The sequence below is a fragment of the Xenopus tropicalis genome, chromosome 7, assembly GCF_000004195.4.
Source record: "Xenopus tropicalis strain Nigerian chromosome 7, UCB_Xtro_10.0, whole genome shotgun sequence".
In the NCBI taxonomy this organism is placed as follows: Eukaryota; Metazoa; Chordata; class Amphibia; order Anura; family Pipidae; genus Xenopus; species Xenopus tropicalis.
In genome coordinates, this window is record NC_030683.2 from 10,556,096 (window position 1) to 10,580,787 (window position 24,692).

The 24,692-nt window shown below is 38.6% G+C and overlaps 1 protein-coding gene across 1 annotated transcript; it reads right to left on the reverse strand.

The window, feature by feature from the left end:
- Nucleotides 1-336: 336 nt before the first annotated feature.
- On the reverse strand, nt 337-1,269 carry LOC116412150 (olfactory receptor 1019-like). Its single transcript, XM_031905779.1, has one exon. The coding sequence runs from the start codon at nt 1,267-1,269 to the stop codon at nt 337-339; it is 933 nt and encodes a 310-aa protein (XP_031761639.1).
- Nucleotides 1,270-24,692: the final 23,423 nt, after the last annotated feature.

Genomic DNA, 24,692 nt, shown 5'->3' on the forward strand with positions numbered 1-24,692 from the left:
TGTTCGCGGGCGACTAATCTCCCCGAGTTGCCATGACCCGCCATCCCGCCGGCGAACATGTAAGTCGCCGGCGGGATGGCACACGCGGCGGGGCGATTTCAGGAAATAGAAATTGCGCCGCCGCGTCTGCCATCCAGCCGGCGACTTACATGTTCGCCGGTGGGATGGCAGGGGTAGGCAACTCGGGGAGATTAGTCGCCCGCGAACAGGGAGTTTTGTCGCGGGCGACTAATCTCCCCCGTGTGCCAGAGCCCTTACAGGTACACCTTTGACAAGAAGTGTGAAAAGTATATTCCTGTTCATATCCAAGTTTTACTGATTGGCATTATCTAATACTTATCTAAAATAAATAAAAGTAATCTTTTTAAAAGAAGATTTAAATTCTCTATTTTTCAGTGTGTAAATAAGAGGATTTAGCAGAGGGCCCAGGGCAATGTACAGCAGTGAGAAATACTTGTCTCTTTTTATATTATAACTTGTGGTGGGTCTCAAATACAGGCAAATAACTGTCCCATAAAGGGTTATCACACAGGCCAGGTGAGAAGCACAGGTAGAAAAGGCTTTTTGTCTCCCCTCTGAGGATTGTATTTTCAGGATAGCAGAGATGATAAATATGTATGAGATCAGAGTAGGGAGGAAGGAACTGAAAACCACCAAAGTCCCTTCAATGTAAATTAAAAGTTCCACACTAAAAGTGCTGCTGCAGGAAAGTTTTAGCAATGGTGTGACATCACAGAAAAAATGGTTAATAAGACGGGAAGCACAATATGATAGTTTAGGTACAAGAACAAGATGGCCGACAGGTTCAACAAAACCAACAGTGAATGCTGCAGTTATAAGCCCAGCACAGTGTTTCCTGCTCATTCGGGCAATGTAATGAAGGGGATCACAGATGGCAACATAACGATCATATGCCATGGCCGTCAGGAGAAAGAATTCACTGGCAGCCAAGGTCACAAAAACATACATTTGAGTCATACACCCCAAGAATGAAATGTTATTTTGTTGAGTGAGAAGAATATGCAGCAAATTAGGTAAAACATTTGAGGTGGAAGAAATGTCTATGAGTGAAAGGTTCAGCAAGAATATGTACATGGGGGTGTGTAAGTGAGGATTGCATGAAATGACTAAGAATACGATGAGATTTCCCAGCAGAATGATGAGATAGATGCCAAGGAATAGCACAAAAAGAGAGATATGAAGCTCAGGAGTATCAGAGAACCCTTGGATGATGAATCCTGAGACATTTTCTTTACTTTCTGAGACCATTTTTCAAGTCTTCCTTCTTGTGTATGAAAGTAGACTCTAGTAATTTATCAAATATGTAAATATATAATCTTTTACTAAAGTAGCCCCCATCTGTATTCCAGAAATTATATTGTTTTTACATACTATTGGACATTGCTGTTAACCCAACTGATCCTGCAAGTTTAGGTTCCAGGCATGGGCAGGTACCATGGCTACTGTTTTTGTGCTCAGAGGAGCCTTTTCCAGTCCATAAAAACTGATCCCAGCTCAGACAGTGTATATGAGTAAATGCCCTCTCTGCCACCCTAAGAGTACAAGGAAGGCACAATGCAAGCAAGAGAGTCTGACAAGAAGCTGAGAATCAAGAAGTTTTACTCCATTTAACAGTTGAGAAAGAACATTAGGAAATGTACCAGCTTCTGTTACTTTTGTGCTGATTTTAGTCAACAATACTCAAGCATTCATAAATCCGCCCCTTAGTGCTTAAAAATGTTGTTTGCTTGATTAGCTGTGTGAGGTTTGACATAATATCTTATATTCTCATATTGATATATTTATTCATACATTCATATACTTTGATATACCTTGAAGCTTAGCACATCATACTCCATTTTAGAAAGGCAGCTCTATTTTGTGACAGCAAGGCTTGAACATCCCACAATAGTTTATTTTTCCTAAATAGTGCCCTTGCACGGCTTGCACATTACAAAATATATGGTTTGATAAATAACTTAATCGTATCTGTTTACTGACAGATGTCTTACTTTTTGTATACTCCTTACATTCCTGTCCTGCAATGGCCATCCTTGGAGCTGAGGGGGGCTCGTTCTATTATTATAATAAATTCATTCGTATCTTCTCGTACACAAAAAGTACAAACACTATGAGCACATAACAATAAATTGAACATGTTTGAACTTCCATTGTGGTTGCCTCCTTCTTGTTCCCGTATAGACACCTTTGTCCTGGCAGGAGAGCTCCCACAGGTCCCTATACTTAGTCTGTGGTCAGGAACCATAACAAGCTGTGATGTCTTCAGTTAATTAAAACAAATTGTGCGAAAAAAATATGTGAACAACTACTATCGTTCTAAAATATAACCTTACATTTTTTGAAAATATTGTCTGTTAGGTCAATAAAATGTTGTCCTACAGTTCTTTAGTTTAAAATACTAAAGTTATGGTTGACAGAATCGTCAACACACGTCATACCCAAGCAAAGTTTCTTATGAACCCACACTGCCCTCCATTACTTACCTAAATTCCAACCTTGCAGTGCTCCTACATTGCAAAGCCTTTGATCATACAATTATATTTATCAGATAGATCTTGTCTTTGCTCAGCCTGAGGAGCAGAAGGTTCTTCCATGCAGGGGCACAGAGTCCACCGGTCTCTTTAGGAACCCAGTTTATATAACCAGTGTGACACAGGGAATTCCTCAGAGACTACTCACTAATCAGCTCATTTTCTATACATATATTCTTAGTGCTCTGTAAAAACTATAATCTATGAAATGAGTTGTCCCTATGGTAAATATCTCTCTAGAGAAAAAGCTCTAAAAAATGTTTCTGTACACTTAACTCTTACATACAAAAAAGACCAGAGTCCATTAAGATCAACCCTTCCAAGTAAACCCAGTCACTCTCGCCCTTGACTTTGAGCTCTAAATTTATTCAGCTGCATGTTCTGGTATTGAATAGAGCTCTCATTCATTTTGGTATTGTGTACACACCTGACATTCCCATCTGTCTGGGGCAAAAAGGGAAAAGACTATTATGACCTCTCACACTCACTGCTATAGTCTTTCTTAGTATATATGCCACCCCATTAGCATGTGTGGTAGATAACTGTCCAACAGAAAATTACATGGTTAGTATCGCCCCTAGGGTTCCTTCATGGAAACATTCTTCAGCCCATGGATATATCCTAGTTATCATAGATCATTATAATATTTTTAAGTGTCTAAATACTGTATAAGTAGAAACAACCAGCATCTTCTTTAAAAGGTGTCTAAAAACTTAGAGAATCTATGTCATGCACGGTATCCCAAAATTCAGAACAAGAGCCAAGGTCCCGGTCTGAGCTCACCCTTCTGCCTATAACAACCACCTTTCACTTCGGGAGGAGCCCTCCGCTACTCGGGTGCCGCAAGGACTTATTGTAAGAGGACAAGGGCAAATGTTTAGCGTTTACGCAACGTTTGGGGAGGAGAGACTATACGAACAGGCCGAGGTCAAAACCGAACAGGCAGCGAGGTACAAAGTCGAATTCCTGAAAACATAGTCAGTACCAGGCAGAAGGTCAGTACAGGCGGCAATCAGCAAGGTCAGGGTCAGGCAAGGGTCAAAACACGAATCAATATTAAGAATAGCAGAAAACAGTAACCAGCGAAACCGAAGTTGGGCGATTAAATATTTAAATATTTGAAGTTTGCGCCTTGCGCAATGACATCACGCGTCACACTGGTTTAAAAGAAGGTGCACACCTCCCCTCACCAGAAGAGCAGGACGCACGCATCGTCATGCATGGAGAGGCGGGCATCCCCTCCGCCCCGCTAGACCACCAGGTACTCTTACAATCTACCCCAGAAGGCAGGTCTACATTGTTCCCTGAACCAAATTTTTTTTTCAGAATTTTTTAAGAAAAAGATTAAAATTGAGATCCTGTATAATAACATTGAAAATAATGAAATAATGATTAAAGTATTGAATCCATCAGTTATACTTCCCATTGATTTATAAAGACACTTGCCGCTTTTTTAGTTGCTGATTTCTTTTATTTAACTTTTACAGATGTTGTTTGATTGTAAAATTTGAGTTTATATAACCAACTCTATAACCACCTCTCCAGCTGCTGTGATTGTTTTCCTTTTTGAAAGCTTTAAAAGGTTTCAGTACTGAGATGAACTGCCCCACTGTATTGTTCACACCTTAGATTATTCACATGTATAAGCCCCTGCATTGTTCATATCTATAAGATAGTGATGGGCGAAAAGTTTCGCCAGGCATGGATTTGTGGCGAATTTCTGCGTTTCGCCATTGGCAGATTGTTTCGCGAAACAGATGAAAAATTTTGCAGCGGAAAAATTCGCCGCACGTCCAAAAATTGTTGCTGGCGTCAAAAAAGAATAGTCGCGGGCGACAAAACAATAGCCGCGGGCGACAAAATAGCAGCCGCGGGGCAACGAAATAATAGCCGCGTGCGACGAAACAATAGCCGTGTGACAAAATAATAGCCGCAGGCGACGAAATAATAGCCGCGTGCGACGAAACAATAGCCGTGTGACAAAATAATAGCCGCAGGCGACGAAATAATAGCCACGTGCGACGAAACAATAGCCATGCGACAAAACAATAGCCGCGCAACAAAATAATAGCTGCGGGCGACGAAACAATAGCCGCGCGACAAAATAATAGCCGCGCGACAAAATAATAGCCGCGTGCGACGAAACAATAGCCGTGTGACAAAATAATAGCCACAGGCGACGAAATAATAGCCGCGTGCGACGAAACAATAGCCATGCGACAAAACAATAGCCGCGGGCGACGAAACAATAGCTGCGCAACGAAATAATAGCTGCGGGCGACGAAACAATAGCCGCGCGTCCATTTTTTTTTTCGTCGCACGACATTTTCGCTGTTTCGCGGATCTTTTGAAAGATTCGCGAAATTTTTCGGCGAATCGAAACGGAACAGATTCGCTCATCACTACTATAAGACTCTGCATTGTTCACAACTCAGGCTCAGACTGAATCACACCTCAGACTGTAGGAGCATAACATACATAGCATGTGTGGCTAAATGTGCTTAAAATTACATTAGTCACTAGTGATGAGTGAATTTTTTCGCCAGGCATGGATTCGCAGTGAATTTCTGCATTTCGCCATTGGCAAATTGTTTCGCGAAACTTTGGTGAAAATTTGACGAGGAAAAATTCATTGCACATAAAACAATTTTGCCACGTGTCCAATTGATGCGTATTGGGCCCGGTCGAATTAAAAAAAACCCAGGCGGCCAAAAAAGACGCAGGCAAGAAAAACATTACACGACAAATGCGTTTTGCGAATTTTAGGGCGTAACGGGACAGGTTCGCTCATCACTATTAGTCACCCTATATTGATTTCTATTACGCAATAACTCATGGCTCAGACTAAAGAAGAGAACAGGATCCATTTCAAATTAGGCCAAGTATTGGCTGTACCCTTTAGCATCCTAATAGGCTGGATATTGGTGCCAAATGTGCTGGGAACACAAATGTGCACTCTGATGCATGCATTTCTTTTAGGCTTCCAGGAGATTCTCTCATCTGAAAAACCTTGGAGTCCCCTACCATGAATTCTAGAATCTAGAATTTTTGCCCCATCAAGGACTTTAACTTCTTGACAATAAATTAGGTGGAGACAGTTAAAATGGACTTTGGAAGCAGCATGAAAAACTGGATGAATCTTCATAGAAACAGGCAAATTCAGTCCAAAAGTTACTGGGTTGATAATCCTTTGAATCAAAAAATCTTTTTATCAGGTATAGCTATGATGAAAATAATTGTAAACAAAGCTTATCTTCAACCTCGAATTCTGGGTCTCTTTCAAATCTCAATTTTGGTTGTGCTTTTTGAATGGATGTTTGGAGAAGTTTTATAATTTCTTGTTAAAATAATCATTCTTGCATGACTTCTGGGTAGATACCAGGAAGCATTATTATAGAATGAAATACAAAGTTAGACAAATGGTGTTTGCAAAATAGCGGAGTAAGTGGAGTTACTGTAGGAAAATTCAGCAAATGGAAGAAGTGAGGCCCAATTATCCTGTCGATAGTAAGAAAATGTGCGGGTATATTGTTCCAAGGTTGATGTCATCCTTCCAGTCTGACCATTGGTTTAAGGGTTGTAATCAGATGGTTTAGTTAAAAAACATCAATGGACATGCAAAATAAATGGTGTCCACTGGTTAGCAATAATTTATTTAGGTAATCCAAGAGCCTGATTTCCTTTTTGAACCACACTGTAGTCACTGGGTAACTACAGTTCCAGATTAGAAAAAGTGTGCGGAGCCACCAACGGCCAATCAGATGGCACTCGCTGACTTTCAATGGGGAAATTTAAATTGCTGCCATTCAGACAGTATTAAAACCAGGGTCCCCAAACTTTGCATAATGGTTTTTACTATATAACTGTGGTCCAAAGGTTAGAAGAAGTGGGCGGAGCCAACAACAGATCAGATTTCATTTGGTGATTTCACGTTTTTCAACCCAACATGAAGTTTATTCTCAAACTTCTCTTTTTAGTTTTTTGTAGTGTTGAAAGTCACTCACACCTTTGGCTTTGATCTTTAAATTTATTCAAGTGATTGCATGTTGTGGTGTTGACGGGGGCTCAGACAGCTTTCATTAATTTTTGGTATTGTGTGCACACCTAACATTCTCACCAATCTGAGGCAAAAAGGGAAAAGGCTTTATTGGACCTTTCACTCAGTGTAATAGTCTCTTAGTGCTATAAATGTTGGCTCAATCACTACATATGCCACCCCATAAGCATTTTGGTATTTAATTGGTCAACAGAAGGATACATGGTTAGTATCACCCTGATAGTCCCTTTGTGGACAAATTCTTCAGCCCATGGACATATCCTAGTTATCATATACAGTGCTATACATAAATATTCACGTCCTCACTAAATATTTGTTATTCAGAAACAAAGGCTAATTAAGAAAATTCTGTTTGTTACAAATGAATTCACTCTGTTAATATGTGGTAAAACCATCATTGGCTGCAATTACAAACTTGACTCTTTTGTGGTAAGTACATGCTGTTAGGAGGTGATTTTGGCCAAGCAGATTTTCTCCATATTGTTTTGTTGGATGGCACTCACACACCTCAGTTTTCTAATAGTGCCACGTACTTTCATCAATTTCTGAGCAGAGTAAGCAATGTCCTTTTCACAGCACCTGAGTGGTGGCTTATGGCTTTATGGCTTAAATAAAAGAGAAATGTGGCCTGTAGCAGCCCCAGTAAAGGTTTCACTAGTTTGTAATGTTGTAATATATAGTACTATAGGTCTTGTAGAAGCAATAGATCAGCATTCACATATGTAATGGATTGTTTCCTTGGCGTTTGTAAAATCTCCTAATTTACTGGAAAGTTAGTCATGCAACAAATATTGACCACTGGCTTTTAATGCAGGGGACCTCTTGGCTGCAGTGCTTTATGGACCCTCTTTATGCGTATAGTGTGTGAAAGGGGTTTCCTAAGTATTTGTATAGAAAGTTGCACCTCTGTATCATTGGTCTCATAAGGTTGTCCTGGTAGGCTTCTTATGTGGTTGAGTTTGTTGACTCGTCCCACAACACGTTGTATTGGTGGTGGTGCAGGCACTCCCTATATATCTGGTGGGGATCAAATCAGCAGTATAAAGATGTAGGAGCCCCACAAATGTACCACAGAAAAGATGTTTAACCAATTTATTGTGGCCACAGAGTGTCAAAAACAGATGATAACATTTTGGGTGGATACACCTCCCTTCATCAGATCTGATGAACCCAAATCCTGATGATCTGTTTATGATACTCTGTGGCCACAACAAATGGGTTAAACACCTTTTCATGCTGTGTAGCTTCAACATCTTTCTACTTCTTATGCAGTTGTTGCAGTGTTGTCCCCTATTGTCTAGACTCATCTAGTTGCTGTTATAGTATGTTCTCTTGGACCTGGAGGAACTTCCAGTCCATTGTGAGATTCTATGTCAGCAACTTGGCTACAGTATGTTCTAAGGAGATTTCTGACTTACAGGAGATTTTCTGGCTTATAAAGAGATTTCTGATGTAAAACCCCTGTTCATCTTCCAGTTTCTCATTGAAAGGCCTGCCTTGTTTCTAGGATAAACCAGAAAGCTGTTGAATTTTTAGACTTGAGAGCTGCTGGGCATTAAATAAAAATGACAAAAAACAAAGACCAATATCAAATAGTCTCAGAATTTCTCTGTCTACGTCATTTTGAAAGCTGAATTAAAATGAATTTAAAATTAAAATTTAAGTACACCTTTGACAAAGAAGTGTGATGAGGACATTCCTGTTCATATCCAAGTTTTATTGATTGGCATTATCTAATACTTATCTAAAATAAATAAAATGAATCCTATTAAAAGAAGATTTAAATTCTCTATTTTTCAGTGTGTAAATAAGAGGATTTAGCACAGGGCCCAGGGCAATGTACAGCAGTGAGAAATACTTGTCTCTTTTTAGGGAATAACTTGTGGTGGGTCTCATATACAGGCAAAGTACTGTCCCATAAAGGGTTATCACACAGGCCAGGTGAGAAGCACAGGTAGAAAAGGCTTTTTGTCTCCCCTCTGAGGATTGTATTTTCAGGATAGCAGAGATGATAAATATGTATGAGGTCAGAGTAAGGAGGAAGGAACTGAAAATCAAAAATGTCCCTTCAATGTAAATGAAAAATTCTGCAATAAAAGTGCTGCTGCAGGAAAGTTTTAGCAATGGTGAGAGATCACAGAAAAAATGGTTAATAAGATGGGAAGCACAATATGATAGTTTAGATATAAGCACAACAGGGCCAAATGGTTCAACAAAACTGATGGTGTATGCTGCAGTTATAAGCCCAGCACAGTGTTTCCTGCTCATTCGGGCAATGTAATGAAGGGGATCACAGATGGCAACATAACGATCATATGCCATGGCCGTCAGGAGAAAGAATTCACTGGAAGCCAAGGCCATAAACAGATACATTTGAGTCATACACCCCAAGAATGAAATGTTATTTTGTTGAGTGAGAAGAATATGTAGCAAATTAGGTAAAATATTTGAGGGGAAAGAAATGTCTATGAGTGAAAGGTTCTGCAAGAATATGTACATGGGGGTGTGTAAGTGAGGATTGCATGAAATGACTAAGAATATGATGAGATTTCCCAGCAGAATGATGAGATAGATTCCAAGGAATAGCACAAAAAGAGAGATATGAAGCTCAGGAGTATCAGAGAACCCTTGGATAATGAATCCTGAAACATTTTCTTTACTTTCTTCCTGTGTATGAAAGTAGACTATAGTAATATATCAAATATGTAAATATGTGGCAGATTCTACAAGCTCCACTTAGCAAAGGAGGTCTCGCCTTGCCCAATTTTCAACTGTACTACTATGCAAGTCAATTGGTGTTCGCCTGGTGGTGGTTAAATCCCAACCCAAACAATCAAGCAGTGGTATTAGAGGCTGGGGTGATTTCCTCCTTTGAGGCATTAGCAAACCAACTGCATAGAGGTACCTCATCCATATACCCTCTCACACCGGCCATGAAAACAGTAGTAATATTTCAAAAAACAGTGGTAAGGGAGTACAACAAGGTATCGAAATGGTCCAAATGGACAGTACTATGGGGTAATGAGACCCTCCCTCACCTACGGGCAATTCCGGACGTTAGTACCTGGGCAGAGGCGGGAGTGAAACACCTTGGGGATGTAGTCTCAAATAGAGGTTTCAAGCAGTTCGCACAACTGCAGACAGACTTTGGGCTGCATAATCGTATGTTGTTCAGGTGTTTTCAACTAAGACATGCGCTAAACACCCAATTCCAGGGCGATGCCCCAGATATTACAATAACGACGCTAGAACAATACCTGAGGCGCCCCGACCTCACCAAACAGGTTAGCTGGTTATACATTATCCTTCTGCAGAATGATTTTGACCCACTCAAACATTTTGTAAATAAGTGGCAACAGGACTTCCCTCAATTAGATGAAACTAACTGGAAGGAAATTCTAAGTCAAATACCAGACACTAACATCTCCTCCAGAGACAGGTACATACACACTAAATTTCTGAACAGAGTATATCTGACACCTCACAGGCTGGCCCAAATATACCCGGGATACCCGGATGTTTGCCCCAAATGTAACCTGGAACAAGGGAACTATATGCACATCTTCTGGGACTGTACAGAGATCCAAAAGTTCTGGACAGAACTACTGGACCACAGCACCACAGTACTTAACCTTCCAAATGTCCACTCTTCATTACTATGCCTACTTGGGTACACAGAAGGACTATCATTGAACAAAACTGATGAGCTATGTCTTCTCCAAATTCTACACTTTGCCAAAAAAGAAATCTTAATGACCTGGAAAGCAACGGCTCCCCCAACTCTGGGTTTCTGGAAAAAGCTAATAAACGATACCCTTCCTAGTCAAAAGCTGACATACCAGGCTAGGGGATGCCCAGATAAATTTAACAAAATATGGGACAACTGGATAAAAGACACACAACAACTTTGAAAATGCACACTGGATACAAAGAAAGGGCCCAGAAACATGGAACTCGGACAAAGACAAGTAATATGTGAACACAAATAAAGAGCAATGGACAAATAAATGGAATCAAAGACTTTTTATTATGAACATGAAACAGGATTGCAGAACAAACATGAGTACAATCAAGGAAAACAAGGCAGCCCAAGAACCCCCCCCCTCCTTCCTCTCCACTTTTCTTCTCCTCTTTATTTGTTTCCTTGTTGTTAATTTTTTAAAAATTGAAAAAGCAATAAAGAAAATCTTTCAAAAAAAAATATGTAATTCTATTAATAAAGTAGCCCCATCTGTATTCCAGAAATAACAGTTAGTTTATACATACCATTGGATATTGCCGTTAACCCAACTGATCCTGCTAGTTTAGGTTCCCGGCATGGGCAGGTACCACTTCTACTGTTTTTGTGCTCAGAGGATCCTTTTCCAGTCCATAAGAACTGATCCCAACTCAGACAGTGTATATCAGTAAATGCCCTTCCTAACGCCCTCAAAAAAGTACAAGGAAGGCACAATGCAAGCAATAGAGTCTGACGAGTAGCAGAGGATCAAGAAGTTTTACTCCATTTAACAGTTGAGAAAGAACATTAGGAAATGTACCAGCTTCTGTTACTTTTGTGCTGATTTTAGTCAACAATGCTCAAGCATTCATAAATCAGCCCTAGTGCTTCAAAAAATTGTTTGCTTGATTAGCTGTCATTTCTTCACCTAATTAAAACAATAGATTGTATGAAAAAGAAAAAAAATGTGTGAATAATAACTATATCATTCTAAAACATAACCATACATTTTTTGCAAATATTGTCTGTTAGGTCAATGAAGTTTTGCCCTACAGTTCTTTTGTTTAAAATACTAAAGTTACGGTTGACAGAATAGTCAACACACGTCATAAGCAAACAAAGCTTCTTATGAACCCACACTGCCCTCCATTACTTACCTTAATTCCAACCTTGCAGTGCTCCTACATTGCAAAGCCTTTGATCATAAAATTTTATTTATCAGATAGATCTTGTCTTTGCTCAGCCTGAGGAGCAGAAGGTTCTTCCATGCAGGGGCACAGAGTCTGCCGGTCTCTTTAGGAACCCAGTTTATATAACCAGTGTGACAAAGGGAATTCCTCAGAGAATACTCAATAATCAGCTAATTTTCTATACATATATTCTTACTGCTCTGTAAAAACTATGATCTGTGAAATGAGCTGTCCCTATGGTAAATATCTCTCTAGAGAAAAAGCTCTAAAAATGTTTCTGTACACTTAACTCTTACATACAAAAAAGACCAGAGTCCATTAAGTTCAACCCTTCCAAGTAAACCCAGTCACTCTCGCCCTTGACTTTGAGCTCTAAATTTATTCAGCTGCATGTTCTGGTATTGAATAGAGGTCCAGGCAGCTCTCATTCATTTTGGTATTGTGTACACACCTGACATTCTCATCTGTCTGGGGCAAAAAGGGAAAAGACTTTATTATGACCTCTCACACTCACTGCTATAGTCTTTCTTAGTATATATGCCACCCCATTAGCATGTGTGGTAGATAACTGCCCAACAGAAGATTACATGGTTAGTATCACCCCTCTAGTTCCTTCGTGGACACATTCTTCAGCCCGTGGATTTATCCTAGCTATTATAGATCATTATAATATTTTTAAGTGTCTATATACTGTATGAGAAGCAACAACCAGCATCTTCTTTAAAATGTGTCTAGAAACTTAGAGAATCTACCCAGGAAGGCAGGTCTACATTTTTCCCTGAACCAATTTTTTTTCAGAATATTTAAGAAAAAGACTCAAATTGAGATCCTGTATAATAACATGGAAAACACTGATTGCTAATGAAAAAAGTATTGAAATACTGAATGCATTAGTTATACCTCCCATTGATTTATAAAGACACTTGCCCCTTTTTTATGTGCCAGTTTCTTTATTTAACTTTTAGAGATGTTCTAGATGTTCTAGAATCTAGAATTTTTGCCCCATCAAGGACTTTAACTTCTTGACAATAAATTCAGTCCAAAAGTTACTGGATTTTAATAGAAAAGCCTTTTTAGAAGGTATAACTATGATGAAAATAATTGTAGACAAAAAAAGCTTATCTTTAACCTCGAATTGTGGGTCTCTTTCAAATATCCATTTTGGTTGTGCTTTTTGAATTGACATTTGGAGAAGTTTAACGATATTTTGTAAAAATAATCATTCTTGCATGACTTCTGGGTAGATACCAGGAAGCATTATTATAGAATAAAATACAAAGCTAGACAAATGGTGTTTGCAAAGTAGTGGAGTAAATGGAGTTACTGTAGGAATATTCAGCAAATGGAAGAAGTGAGGCCCAATTATCCTGTCGACAGTAAGAAAATGTGTGGATATATTGTTCCAAGGTTGATGTCATCCTTTCAGTCTGACCAATGGTTTAAGGGTTGTAATCAGATGATTTAGCTAAAAAAATATCAATGGACATGCAAAATAAATGGCGTCCACTGGTTAGCAATAATTTATTTAGGTAAGCCAAGAGCCTAAGGATTTGCTTTTTGAACACTGTGGGAATAAAATGAGCCATCTTAGTGAGACAACCAACCACCACAATAGTATTTAATTCATCTGAGGGTGGAAGTCACATACAAAATGTTTATTAATGACCTTGAGAAGGGCCATGAAAGTACTGTTTCTGTTTTTGCTGATGACACTAAATTGTGCAAAACTAAGTTCCACAAAGGATGCTGCCGCTTTGCAGAGCGATTTGACAAAATTTGAAAACTGGGCAGCAAAATTGGTAGAAATAATATAAACAATTTGTCTAATTCCAGGCAGTGTCATTCTGTGGCCATTAAAGCAAATAAAGTGCTGTCTTGTATAAAAAAGGACATTGACTCAAGGGATGAAAACATAATTTTGCCCCTTTATAGGCCACTGGTAAGGCCTCACCTTGAGTATGGGGGGCAGTTTTGGGCTCCAGTCCCTAAGAAGGATATTAATGAGCTGGAGAGAGTGCAGAGACTGCAACTAAACTGGTAAAGGGGATGGAAGATTTAAACTATGAGGTGAGACTGTCAGGGTTGGGGTTGTTCTCTCTGGAAAAAATGCAATTGTGAGGGGACATGATTACTTTGTACATTTGAGGGAATTAAAGACAGATAGGGGGTTGTCTTTTCTCCAACAAAAATGATCAGTGCATCAGAGGCATATGGACAGTACTTCCATGTAAAGCAGCATATGGTTTTTTTGCACAGTAAAGGCAATGAGGTTGGGGAATGACCTTCTAGGGGACATTTTGTAGGGGGTTCTTCATGGTGAGGACAGCTAGGTTGGGGAATGATCTTCCGAATTAAGTTGTGAAGGCAGATTCTGTTAATTGCTTGGATGAGTTCTTGAACAAGCATAGTATCCAAGGCTATTGTGGTATGCATGGTTTAGTGGATAGATAGGTCAGTATGGGTCTGTATGTGAGTGTATAGATAGGTCAGTATGGGTCTGTATGTGAGTGGATAGATAGATCAGTGTGGGTCTGTATGTGAGTGGATAGATAGGTCAGTATGGGTCTGTATGTGAGTGGATAGATAGGTCAGTATGGGTCTGTATGTGAGTGGATAGATAGGTCAGTGTGGGTCTGTATGTGAGTGTATAGATAGGTCAGTGTGGGTCTGTATGTGAGTGGATAGATAGGTCAGTATGATAGGTCAGTATGGGTCTGTATGTGAGTGGATAGATAGGTCAAGTATGGGTATGTATGTGAGTGGATAGATAGGTTAGTGTGGGTCTGTATGTGAGTGGATAGGTCAGTATGGGTCTGTATGTGAGTGGATAGATAGGTCAGTGTGGGTCTGTATGTGAGTGTATAGATAGGTCAGTGTGGGTCTGTATGTGAGTGGATAGATAGGTCAGTATGGGTCTGTATGTGAGTGGATAGATAGGTCAGTATGGGTCTGTATGTGAGTGGATAGATAGGTCAGTATGGGTCTGTATGTGAGTGGATAGATAGGTCAGTATGGGTCTGTATGTGAGTGGATAGATAGGTCAGTATGGGTCTGTATGTGAGTGGATAGATAGGTCAGTATGGGTCTGTATGTGAGTGGATAGGTCAGTATGGGTCTGTATGTGAGAGAATAGATAGGTCAGTGTGGGTCTGTATGTGAGTGGATAGATAGGTCAGTATGGGTCTGTATGTGAGTGGATAGGTCAGTATGGGTCTGTATGTGAGTGGATAGATAGGTGAGTGTGGGTCTGTATGTGAGTGGATAGATAGGTCAGTATGGGTCTGTATGTGAGTGGATAGATAGGTCAGTGTGGGTCTGTATGTGAGTGGATAGATAGGTCAGTGTGGGTCTGTATGTGAGTGTATAGATAGGTCAGTGTGGGTCTGTATGTGAGTGGATAGATAGGTCAGTGTGGGTCTGTATGTGAGTGGATAGATAGGTCAGTATGGGTGTGTATGTGAGTGGATAGATAGGTCAGTGTGGGTCTGTATGTGAGTGGATAGGTCAGTATGGGTCTGTATGTGAGTGTATAGATAGGTCAGTGTGGGTCTGTATGTGAGTGGATAGATAGGTGAGTGTGGGTCTGTATGTGAGTGGATAGATAGGTCAGTATGGGTCTGTATGTGAGTATATAGATAGGTCAGTATTGTTTTATGTGCATGCTGGGTTTGCTTAAAAGGGTTGGACTTGATGGACTTTGGTTTTTTTTCAAAATAATAATGATGTAACTACATAACTATATACAACTTCCATACATAAAATGTTATTGTTAGTTCTTTAACAGTTTAAAAGCCAAATAAATGAGGATATGAATCTGCATTGAAACCATAAATTTAATTTTCCTTACAGTTCCATGTAGTGACACTCAGTTCTACCTGTCTCATTCCTATTTAGCACTGCTGAATTTATTGATGCTTGGGTGCCTTGGAGCTATTGTTACATCCTAACAAGGTGGGAGCTCCAGGGTTCCCTATATGCCCAGTGTCAATAGGGGCAAGCACACTGTGTCTGGGGCAGATGCCGCCGGCATGATAAACACCAAAAATAGCACCATGTGGACTTCCATGTAATTGCATCCAAACTGAATAAAAATGGGCATATTATAGTTGTGTTAATTGACAACTGTGGTAGACACAGTCCAGTTCTGTCAAATGCATTGCCCCCTTTGAGACCACAATGTGACCAATGGAATTAGACTTGTTTAGCATGAGAGCAGGGACCTGTGGTATTTGGGATTATTTCACCCTTTAGGTAAGATCTGGGTCTTCAATTCTACATGATTGACAGCTTGTTGCAGCCCCAGTAAAGGTCTCACTAGTTTGTAATGTTGTAACATATACCACTACACAGTTGTTCAACATTTTGCACTGTAGCACTTTAGGGGTCTTTCCTTGGGGGACTTTTAGTTTATCCAGGAAAACAATATATTGTTTATTTCAGGACAACCTAAGATTTTGAAATATGGTCGAATTTGTGTAATTACAATTCTGTAACAAGATATAGGCTTCTAAATGTCTAAAAAAAATGAACAAAAAAATATATATTTTCCATAATATAAACACATACACCAGAAACAAAAAATATGTTATGCATGAAATTACAACTGATTTGGAAAGGTTTGTCCCAAAAAATTATAAATTTTTATAAAGAACAGATTCTGGGGAATACAGAATAGGTAGAACTGTCTGTCTACTCCAAACTATCAAGTCGCAATGATTTTCTAAAATCTCCTACAGGTCATAAAGTAACCAGATAAAACACCCTAAATATGAACACCAAGGGTCCACTGAACAGTTTGATGCCCAATATGCATAGATTTACCTAAGTATGTGGCATGTAGGGGCCCCAATGTGAGCATACCCCCATATGATCTATCATTTCTGTCATTTCAGCTTCTGCAAAATCAACACATTTACATCATTTTGTGTGGGATAAAGCTACAAAAAGTACGCTCTCCCCAGAAAGTCATATTTTTGGAAAGTACACATTCCCCTGAATTCAAAATGGGTACCCATGTCTTTCTACTCCAAAGTCTACTCCAATGTCTTTCTACCAAGCCGCGAAGCTTTGACATTTCCAAAAATCCCCTCAAAACTTCCAATTTTGAAGTATCTTAGCTCCCACATAGCATTAGGTAACAAGATAAAAATGCCCAACATGTATAGGTTTACCATAGGTTTACCTAAATATGTGGTATGTAGGGGCCCCAAAGTTAACATAACCCCATATGATCTGTCATTTCAGCTCCTGCAAAATCAACAAATTTACATCATTTTATGTGGGATAATGCTACAAAAAAGTACATTCACCCCAGTAAGCCATATATTTTTGGAAAGTACACATTCCCCCGAACCTAAAATGGGTACCGATATCGTTCTACTCCACAATACCATACTGCAAAGGTTTCCTAAATTTGGCAATTTTGATGAAATGTCCAAATATTAACTCAAAGCTACCATTTTGGAGCATCTTATCTCCTACATAGCATTAGGCACCAAGATAAAACACCCTGAATTTGAACACCAGGGGTCCACTGAACAGTTTAATACCCAATATGTATAGATTTACCAAAGTATGTGGCATGTAGGGGCCCCAATGTGAACATACCCCCATATGTTCTGTCATGTCTGTCATTTCAGCTCCTGCAAAACCAACACATTTACATGCTTTATGTGGGATAATTCTACAAAATAGTAAGCTCACATTCCCCTGAATCTAAAACGGGTACCCATTTTTTTTTTTTTTTTACTCCAAAGTACCAAGCCCCAAAGCTTTCCCAAGTTAGACAATTTTTATGATATTTGCAAAAATCACCTCAAAACTTCCACTATGCAGCATCTTATTTTCTACAGGTCATTAGGTACCAAGATAAAAATCCCTAAATATGAACCCCAGAGGTCTACTGAACAGTTTGATGCCCACTGTACATAGGTTTATCAAAGCACATGGCATGGAGACCCCCCAAATATACCTTGTGCACCCTAATTCCATGACTTACCTTTACCTATTTCATAAACACATTGCAGTTTTATGAGGGGTAGAAGCGGCAGAAATGTAGCATGACCCCTAAAAAACATATATTTTTTGAAAATACACATTCTGACAAATGCAACATGGGTAAAGAAGACATTTTGCATCAAAGTACCAATCTAGAAAGCTTTCCTAAACTTAATGGTTTTTTATGACGTTTCTGAAAAAGGCCTAAAGTTGTTGCAATTTGCCACATTTATCTTACAACATTTCTTGCATATAATGACACATCACCCTAAATATGAATGCCAGACATCTACTGAACAGTTTGATGCCCAATATGCAAAGATTTACCAAAGTATGTGGTGTACAGAGGCACCCAAATTAAAATAGCGCATATGAATTTTCTCAGCTGCCAAAATATTTTCTGCAAAAATATCCCAATGACCGTATATTATGTGCCATAACTAACTGTACAGAAAAACCCAGAAAACCATATATTTTTGAAAAGTATACATTGACAAATCCAACATGGGGAAGATGCTGGAGAAGCAGCAGACACATTGCAATTGCGTGTGCTGCTTGTAGGTCAATCCTGTGATGCTATCGCATCGCAGGACCGACTTGCCAGCCCCCTTGGCTTGTTGCAAAAGCTGCCAGTGCAGAGAGAATCGTATTAGTACCAATAACCTAGGCACTATGTTGGCACAATTGCTTTTTTGAAAACAACGTAGTACCTACGTTGCTGGCAGGGAAAGGGTTAAAAATGTTTTTTTATGTGTAAATAAAGGGATTTAGTACAGGGCCGAGGACAAATGTACAGCAGTGAGGAATACTTGTTACTTTCAAGGGAATAAATTTTGTGGGTTTCATATACAATTTCATTCTGAATTGAGAAAGCTGGTTGGATGACTAGTGAGAGGTCTTCAAGAAAAACGCAGCAAGTCCAGTTGATTTGACTACAGACAGAACTTTAACTCAATTCTTCCTCCAAAGACGTGCAAATTTATCAGTGTTTCTCATGATTTTTAGTCTGGATTTTCTTATCCCCTCAAGTTGTTTCAATCTATAACATTTAAAAGAGAACTTCAACCAATTAATTTTAGGACAATTGAGTCATAATTTTCTTGCATTCACTTTAGCTCAGTGATCCCCAACCAGTGGCTCGGGGCAATATGTTGCTCACCAACCATTTGGATGTTGCTCTCAGTGCCCCCAAACCAGGGAGTTATTTTTGAATTCCTGACTTGGCGGCAAGTTTTGGTTGAATAAAAACAAGATTCACTACCAAATAAAACTGATAGTGTGCATAGAGGCTGCCTAATAGCCAATCACAGCCCTTATTTGGCTCCTCCATGAACTTTTATGATGCTTGTGTTGGTCTCCAAGTCTTTTTCCATTTGACTGTGGCTCACGAGTACAAAAGGTTGGGGACCCTTGATCAATGGTCCCTAAAGAATGTGATTCCGCTCACAGGGGCACATTTAATAAGAAGTGAAGTTTCGCCTCAGGAAGCTTCGCCACACTTCATGCAACTACGTCAGGTGGTAATTCGTGAGGAATACGCTTATTCACTAAAACGCTAGTTTTTGCTTCAGCAAGAGAACACTGGCAAATTTTGGCCAGAGCGTTCTTTTCCTAGCAAATTTTCTCGGCTTTATCTTTCAGAGCAAACTCGCTAGTGTATATGAACTAGTGTTAATAAAAATCAGTGGCTATGTACAGGACAGATGTGTGTATTTATTTAGGATGTCAATGAATTTAGTGACCAATTATTTTTCTAAATGTCCATGGAACCAAAAGGAAGACCCACTCTCTTATCAGCTGCAATAAGAACAAAGTTAGATGCAGAAAAATAATATTGTTACAGTTCAATGACAACATTATTATGATATTTTTCAGTAGCAAGAATTCTCCTTAGCCTTTTGGTAAATCAGTGAATGTGCTGTAAACTGTCTTCTTGGTGCATTTTCACCAGAAAAAGACAATTCACTCTTTAATATATGTGCCCCATAGTGTATTAAGGGCCTTCACATTCAGACTAATGTTTCATTGACTTTGTATAAGCTAACAATTATCAAAAATGAAAAAAATATAAACATCTTTGTCTTGTTTTATTTAGGGAAGATTGGAATTCTCTATTTTTCAGTGTGTAAATAAGAGGATTTAGCACAGGGCCCAGGACAATGTACAGCAGTGAGAAATACTTGTCTCTTTGCAGGGAATAACTTGTGGTGGGTCTCACATACAAGGAAAGTGCTGTCCCATAAAGGGTTATCACACAGGCCAGGTGAGAAGCACAGGTAGAAAAGGCTTTTTGTCTCCCCTCTGAGGATTGTATTTTCAGGATAGCAGAGATAATAAATATGTACGAGGCCAGAGTAAGGAGGAAGGAATTGACAATCAACAATGCCCCTAAAATGAAAATGTAAAGTTCCACACTAAAAGTGCTGCTGCAGGAAAGTTTTAGCAATGCTGTGACATCACAGAAAAAATGGTTAATAAGACGGGAAGCACAATATGATAGTTTAGATACAAGTACAACAATGCCGACTGTTCCACCAAACCCAACAGTGAATGCTGCAGTTATAAGCCCAGCACAGTGTTTCCTGCTCATTCGGGCAATGTAATGAAGGGGATCACAGATGGCAACATAACGATCATATGCCATGGCCGTCAGGAGAAAGTACTCACTGGAAGCCAAGGCCACAAAAACATATATTTGAGTCATACACCCCAAGAATGAAATGTTATTTTGTTGTGTGAGAAGAATATGTAGCAAATTAGGTAAAATATTTGAGGAGAAAGAAATGTCTATGAGTGAAAGGTTCAGCAAGAATATGTACATGGGGGTGTGTAAGTGAGGATTGCATGAAATGACTAAGAATATGATGAGATTTCCCAGCAGAATGATGAGATAGATTCCAAGGAATAGCACAAAAAAGGCGATTTGAAGCTCAGGAGTATCAGAGAACCCTTGGATGATGAATCCTGAAACATTTCCATTAGTTCCTGAGGCCATTTTTCAAGTCTTCCTTGTGTATAAAAGTCGAATCAAATATGTAAATATATCATTATATTAATAAAGTAGCCCCCCATCTGTATTACAGCAATTATATTTTGTTTTTACATACTATTGGACATTGCTGTTAACCCAACTGATCATGTAAGATTATGTTCCAGGCATGGGCAGGTACCAGTGCTACCGTTTCTGTGCTCCGATCTTTTTATCCAGTCCATGAGAACTGATCCCAGCTCAGACAGTGTATATGAGTAAATGCCCTTCCCAAGGAACGCACAATGCAAGCAAAAGAGTCTGACGAGTAGCTGAGAATCAAGATTTTTTACTCCATAGAACAATTGAGAAAGAACATAAGGAAATGTACCAGCTTCTGTTACTTTTGTGTGGATTTTAGTCAACAATGCTCAAGCATTCATAAATCAGCCCCTTAGTGCTTAAAAATGTTCTTCGCTTGATTAGCTGTCATTTCTTCACTTAATAAAAACAATAAATTGTGTGAAAAAGAAAAACGTGTATAATGTGAATAATAATCATTACAGCATTCTAAAATATAGATTTTTTGCAAATTGTCTATTAAGTCAATATAGTTTTGACCTACAGTTCTTTAGTTTGAAATAAAGAAGTTATTTTTAACAGAATAGCCAACACGAGTCTTTTATTTTCAGGGAATCATAACCAAGGTAAAGCTTCTTATGAACCCACACTGCCCTCCATTACTTACCTAAATTCTAATCTTGCAGTGCTCCTACATTGCAAAGCCAGGTACCTTTTATCATACAAATACATTAGTCAGATAGATCTTGTCTTTGCTCAGCCTGAGGAGCAGAAGGTTGTTCCATGCAGGGGCACAGAGTCTGCCGGTCTCTTTAGGAAATAACCCAGTTTATATAACCAGTGAGACACAGGGAATTCCTCAGAGAATACACAATGATCAGCTCATTATCTATACATATATTCTTGGTGTAAAAACTCTAATCTGCTAAATGAGCTGTCCCTATGAGAAATACCTCTCTAGAGAAAAAGCTCTAAAAAAGATATTTCTGTAAACGTAACAGTTTATCATGGACTTTAAGATGCTAATGGCCAGAAAACAAATGGCAGCCATGAAACAACTTATAGGAAGATCATCACCCATTACATTGGCCCAGTTTTTGAGTGCAAAGCTGCTTATTTCTTGTAGTTTTTATTGTTACTGCTCGGGAGCCTCTCCCACCCTTTACTTTGATCTCTTAATTTCTCAAGCTGATTGCATGTTCTGGTATTGACTGGGGGCTCAGACCAGCTCTTATTCATTTTTGACATTGCGTGCACACCTGACATTCTCATTAGTCAGGGATAAAGGGAACAGACTTTATTTTGACCTCTCACACTCACTGCCATACTCTTTCCTAGTGCTATAAATATTGGACCCATCACATTGTATATTCCACCCCATTAGCATGTGTGGTAGATCAATGGCCAACAGAAGGTTACATGATGGGAATTACCCTGATCATTTCTTTGTAAATAAAATCTTCAGCCCATGGATAAACAGTTATGTACAGTGCTGTGCATAAAAATTAACCTCCTTTGCCTTTACTATTTTTGTTGTGTTGCAGCCTGAAATGAAACTTGTTGTAATTTGTATTTTGTCATTTCAACATAACATACTTAATGGGTACAATGTTTTTATTTAGAGATATAAGCTAATAAAAAAAAACTGTTGGTTACAAATGAATTCAGTCTCTCCATCTTTGCCGGCAATTACAATGCCAACTGTTTCTGGCAAGAACATCACATCTTTGTACATTGTTGTAGGGAGTTAATTTTGGTCATTTTTTAAGCAGATTTTTTCCATATTGTTTAGGTATATTGGCTGATGTTTGCACACTTCAGTTTTCCAATAGTCCCATTGACTTATAGCAATTTCTGAGCAGACATAAGAAAAGATATGGGGGCAAATTTATCAAAATGTGAGTTTAATACATAAAATTACTTAAACTCACCCACGTTCTATTCATTCCTACGGGATTTTTAGAAGCGTATTTATCAAATGGTGGGTTTTAACTTCTTGGAAGTTGGAATACTACTAAACTACTACATTGAAAAATCCCATAGGAATGAATAGAATGTGGGTGAGTTTTAGTAAAGTAGCTGAAACCAGGAGCCATTTATTTTAGTTTAAAATGTTCAGATTTATTTTACATTATGGATATAACAAAAAAAACCTTACACCTTTTGTGTGTGTGTAAGAAACACCTAATCATTAAGTATCTACTGGTGACACGAAACGCGTAGGGCTTTTAGTTTATATATCAATTATATTACTTGGATATTACCTTAAGAAAATGTAATTCTGTGTATGGTTATGGTTAGTTAAATGCTTCTTGGCTTTAACCAGTTTCTTTTTTTTTTTGTAATTATAGATCTAAATCAAGAATATGATGTATATTTAATAATTGTCATTTAAACAATAACTAATACAAAATACAACAAAATAGGGAAAAATATTACAGCTCACGGTTGTATAAGTTATGAGCAATGGTGTCTCACTATTCACTACACTGTTTATATATTATTTATGTTCACCTACATCAAAAAAATATAATTTTAAATATTTTTGCTATATTGGTGCAATATCAGTACACACTTATTGTATATACCAATTTTTATATAGGAATATTTTAGGTATTATACTACTTTTTACCCTTTATGTTTATGTATATACCTGCAATGTTATAACTGAACCTGACTGGTAAAATATATGTATGGTGATTGCCACATTGGGATGTGAGCAGAATTGGATGTAAGTTTTAATAAACACAAGAAGTGAAATTTGAAATATAGTGGGGTGTGTTTACAAGTTGGCACTAACCCTAAAAAGTAAAAAAAGGATTTGAGATATGTTAAGATAATGTTCTCTGAATTCACAGATCCTTTGTTGGATTCCTCTGCAGGACATTCTGCTCATCTCAGTTCCATCTTGTGTCCTTGTTGGCCCTGTTCCAAATCATTTAGACCAAAAAAATTGCTTTAGTGGTCACTTTGAGTCTTGGTTTCTTGGTCTTTTCCCTGCAACACCACTTCAGTTTTTCATTTTTCCATGTTTCCCATGATTTAACTCTGATCTGTATCAGTTAATTTTCTATACACATATAAGAGAAGTCTAGTCTAGTCTTTTTTCTTTATTAGCAATGTAAAACCCCTGTTCATCTTCCAGTTTCTCATTCAAATGTCTGCCTGGTTGATAGGGCAAATTGAATCCTAGCAACCACATGCTAAATGTTTAGCTGTGCTGGGCATTAAATAATTGAAAAAATGTCAAAAAATAAAAAAAGACCAATATTAAATTGTCTCAGAATACCCACTCATCTGAACAGCTTCTTCAGGTGAACTGAAGAAGCTGCTTGGATGAGTAGTGAAACAAAATGTAAAATGAAAATCTTAATAGTCAAAATTTTGATTGGTCAATGGACATGCAAAAATGCCACCAGATTCTCCTGTCTTTATTTAAGGGGGTTTCTCAAATATTTATTTAGAAAGTTGCACCTCTACATCATGTTAATTGTTCCATATGGTAGGCTTCTTATGCGGTTGAGTTTGTTAACTGGTTCCCGCCTGCAATACATTGTTTGGGTGTTGGTTCAGGTGCTCCCTACTGTATATACCTGTATCTGGTGTGGCATTAAATCAGCAGTAGAAAGATGTAGAGGCCACACACATAGAATAGAAAAGGTGTTTAACCCATTTATTGTGGCCAGAGTGTAAAAAATAGATATCTTTTGGGTGGATACACCTCCCTTCATCAGATCTGAGGAAGGAAGGTTTATTCACCCAAAGCCTTATCTGTATATGACACACACTGTAGCCAAAATAAATGGGTTAAACACCTTTTCTATTCTGTGGCTGTGGCCTCTAAACCTTTCTACTTCTTATGCAGTTGTTGCAGTGTTGTCCCCTATTGTCTTGATCAGGGGTCCCCAACCTTTCTTACTCCTGAGCCACAGTCAAATGTAAAAAGACTTGGAAAGCAACACAAGCACCATAAAAGTTCATGGAGGTGCCAAATAAGGGCTGTGATTGGCTATTAGGCAGCCTCTATGCACCCTATCAGCTTACAGGGGTTTATTTGGTAGTAACTAATTTTAATTCAACCAAAACTTGCCCCCAAGTCAGGAATACAAAAATAACTACCTGGTTTGGG

Coding starts and splice junctions, on each gene's coding strand:
- LOC116412150 (XM_031905779.1), bottom strand. CDS start 1,269: ATGGTCTCAGAAAGTAAAGAAAATGTCTCAGGATTCATCATCCAAGGG.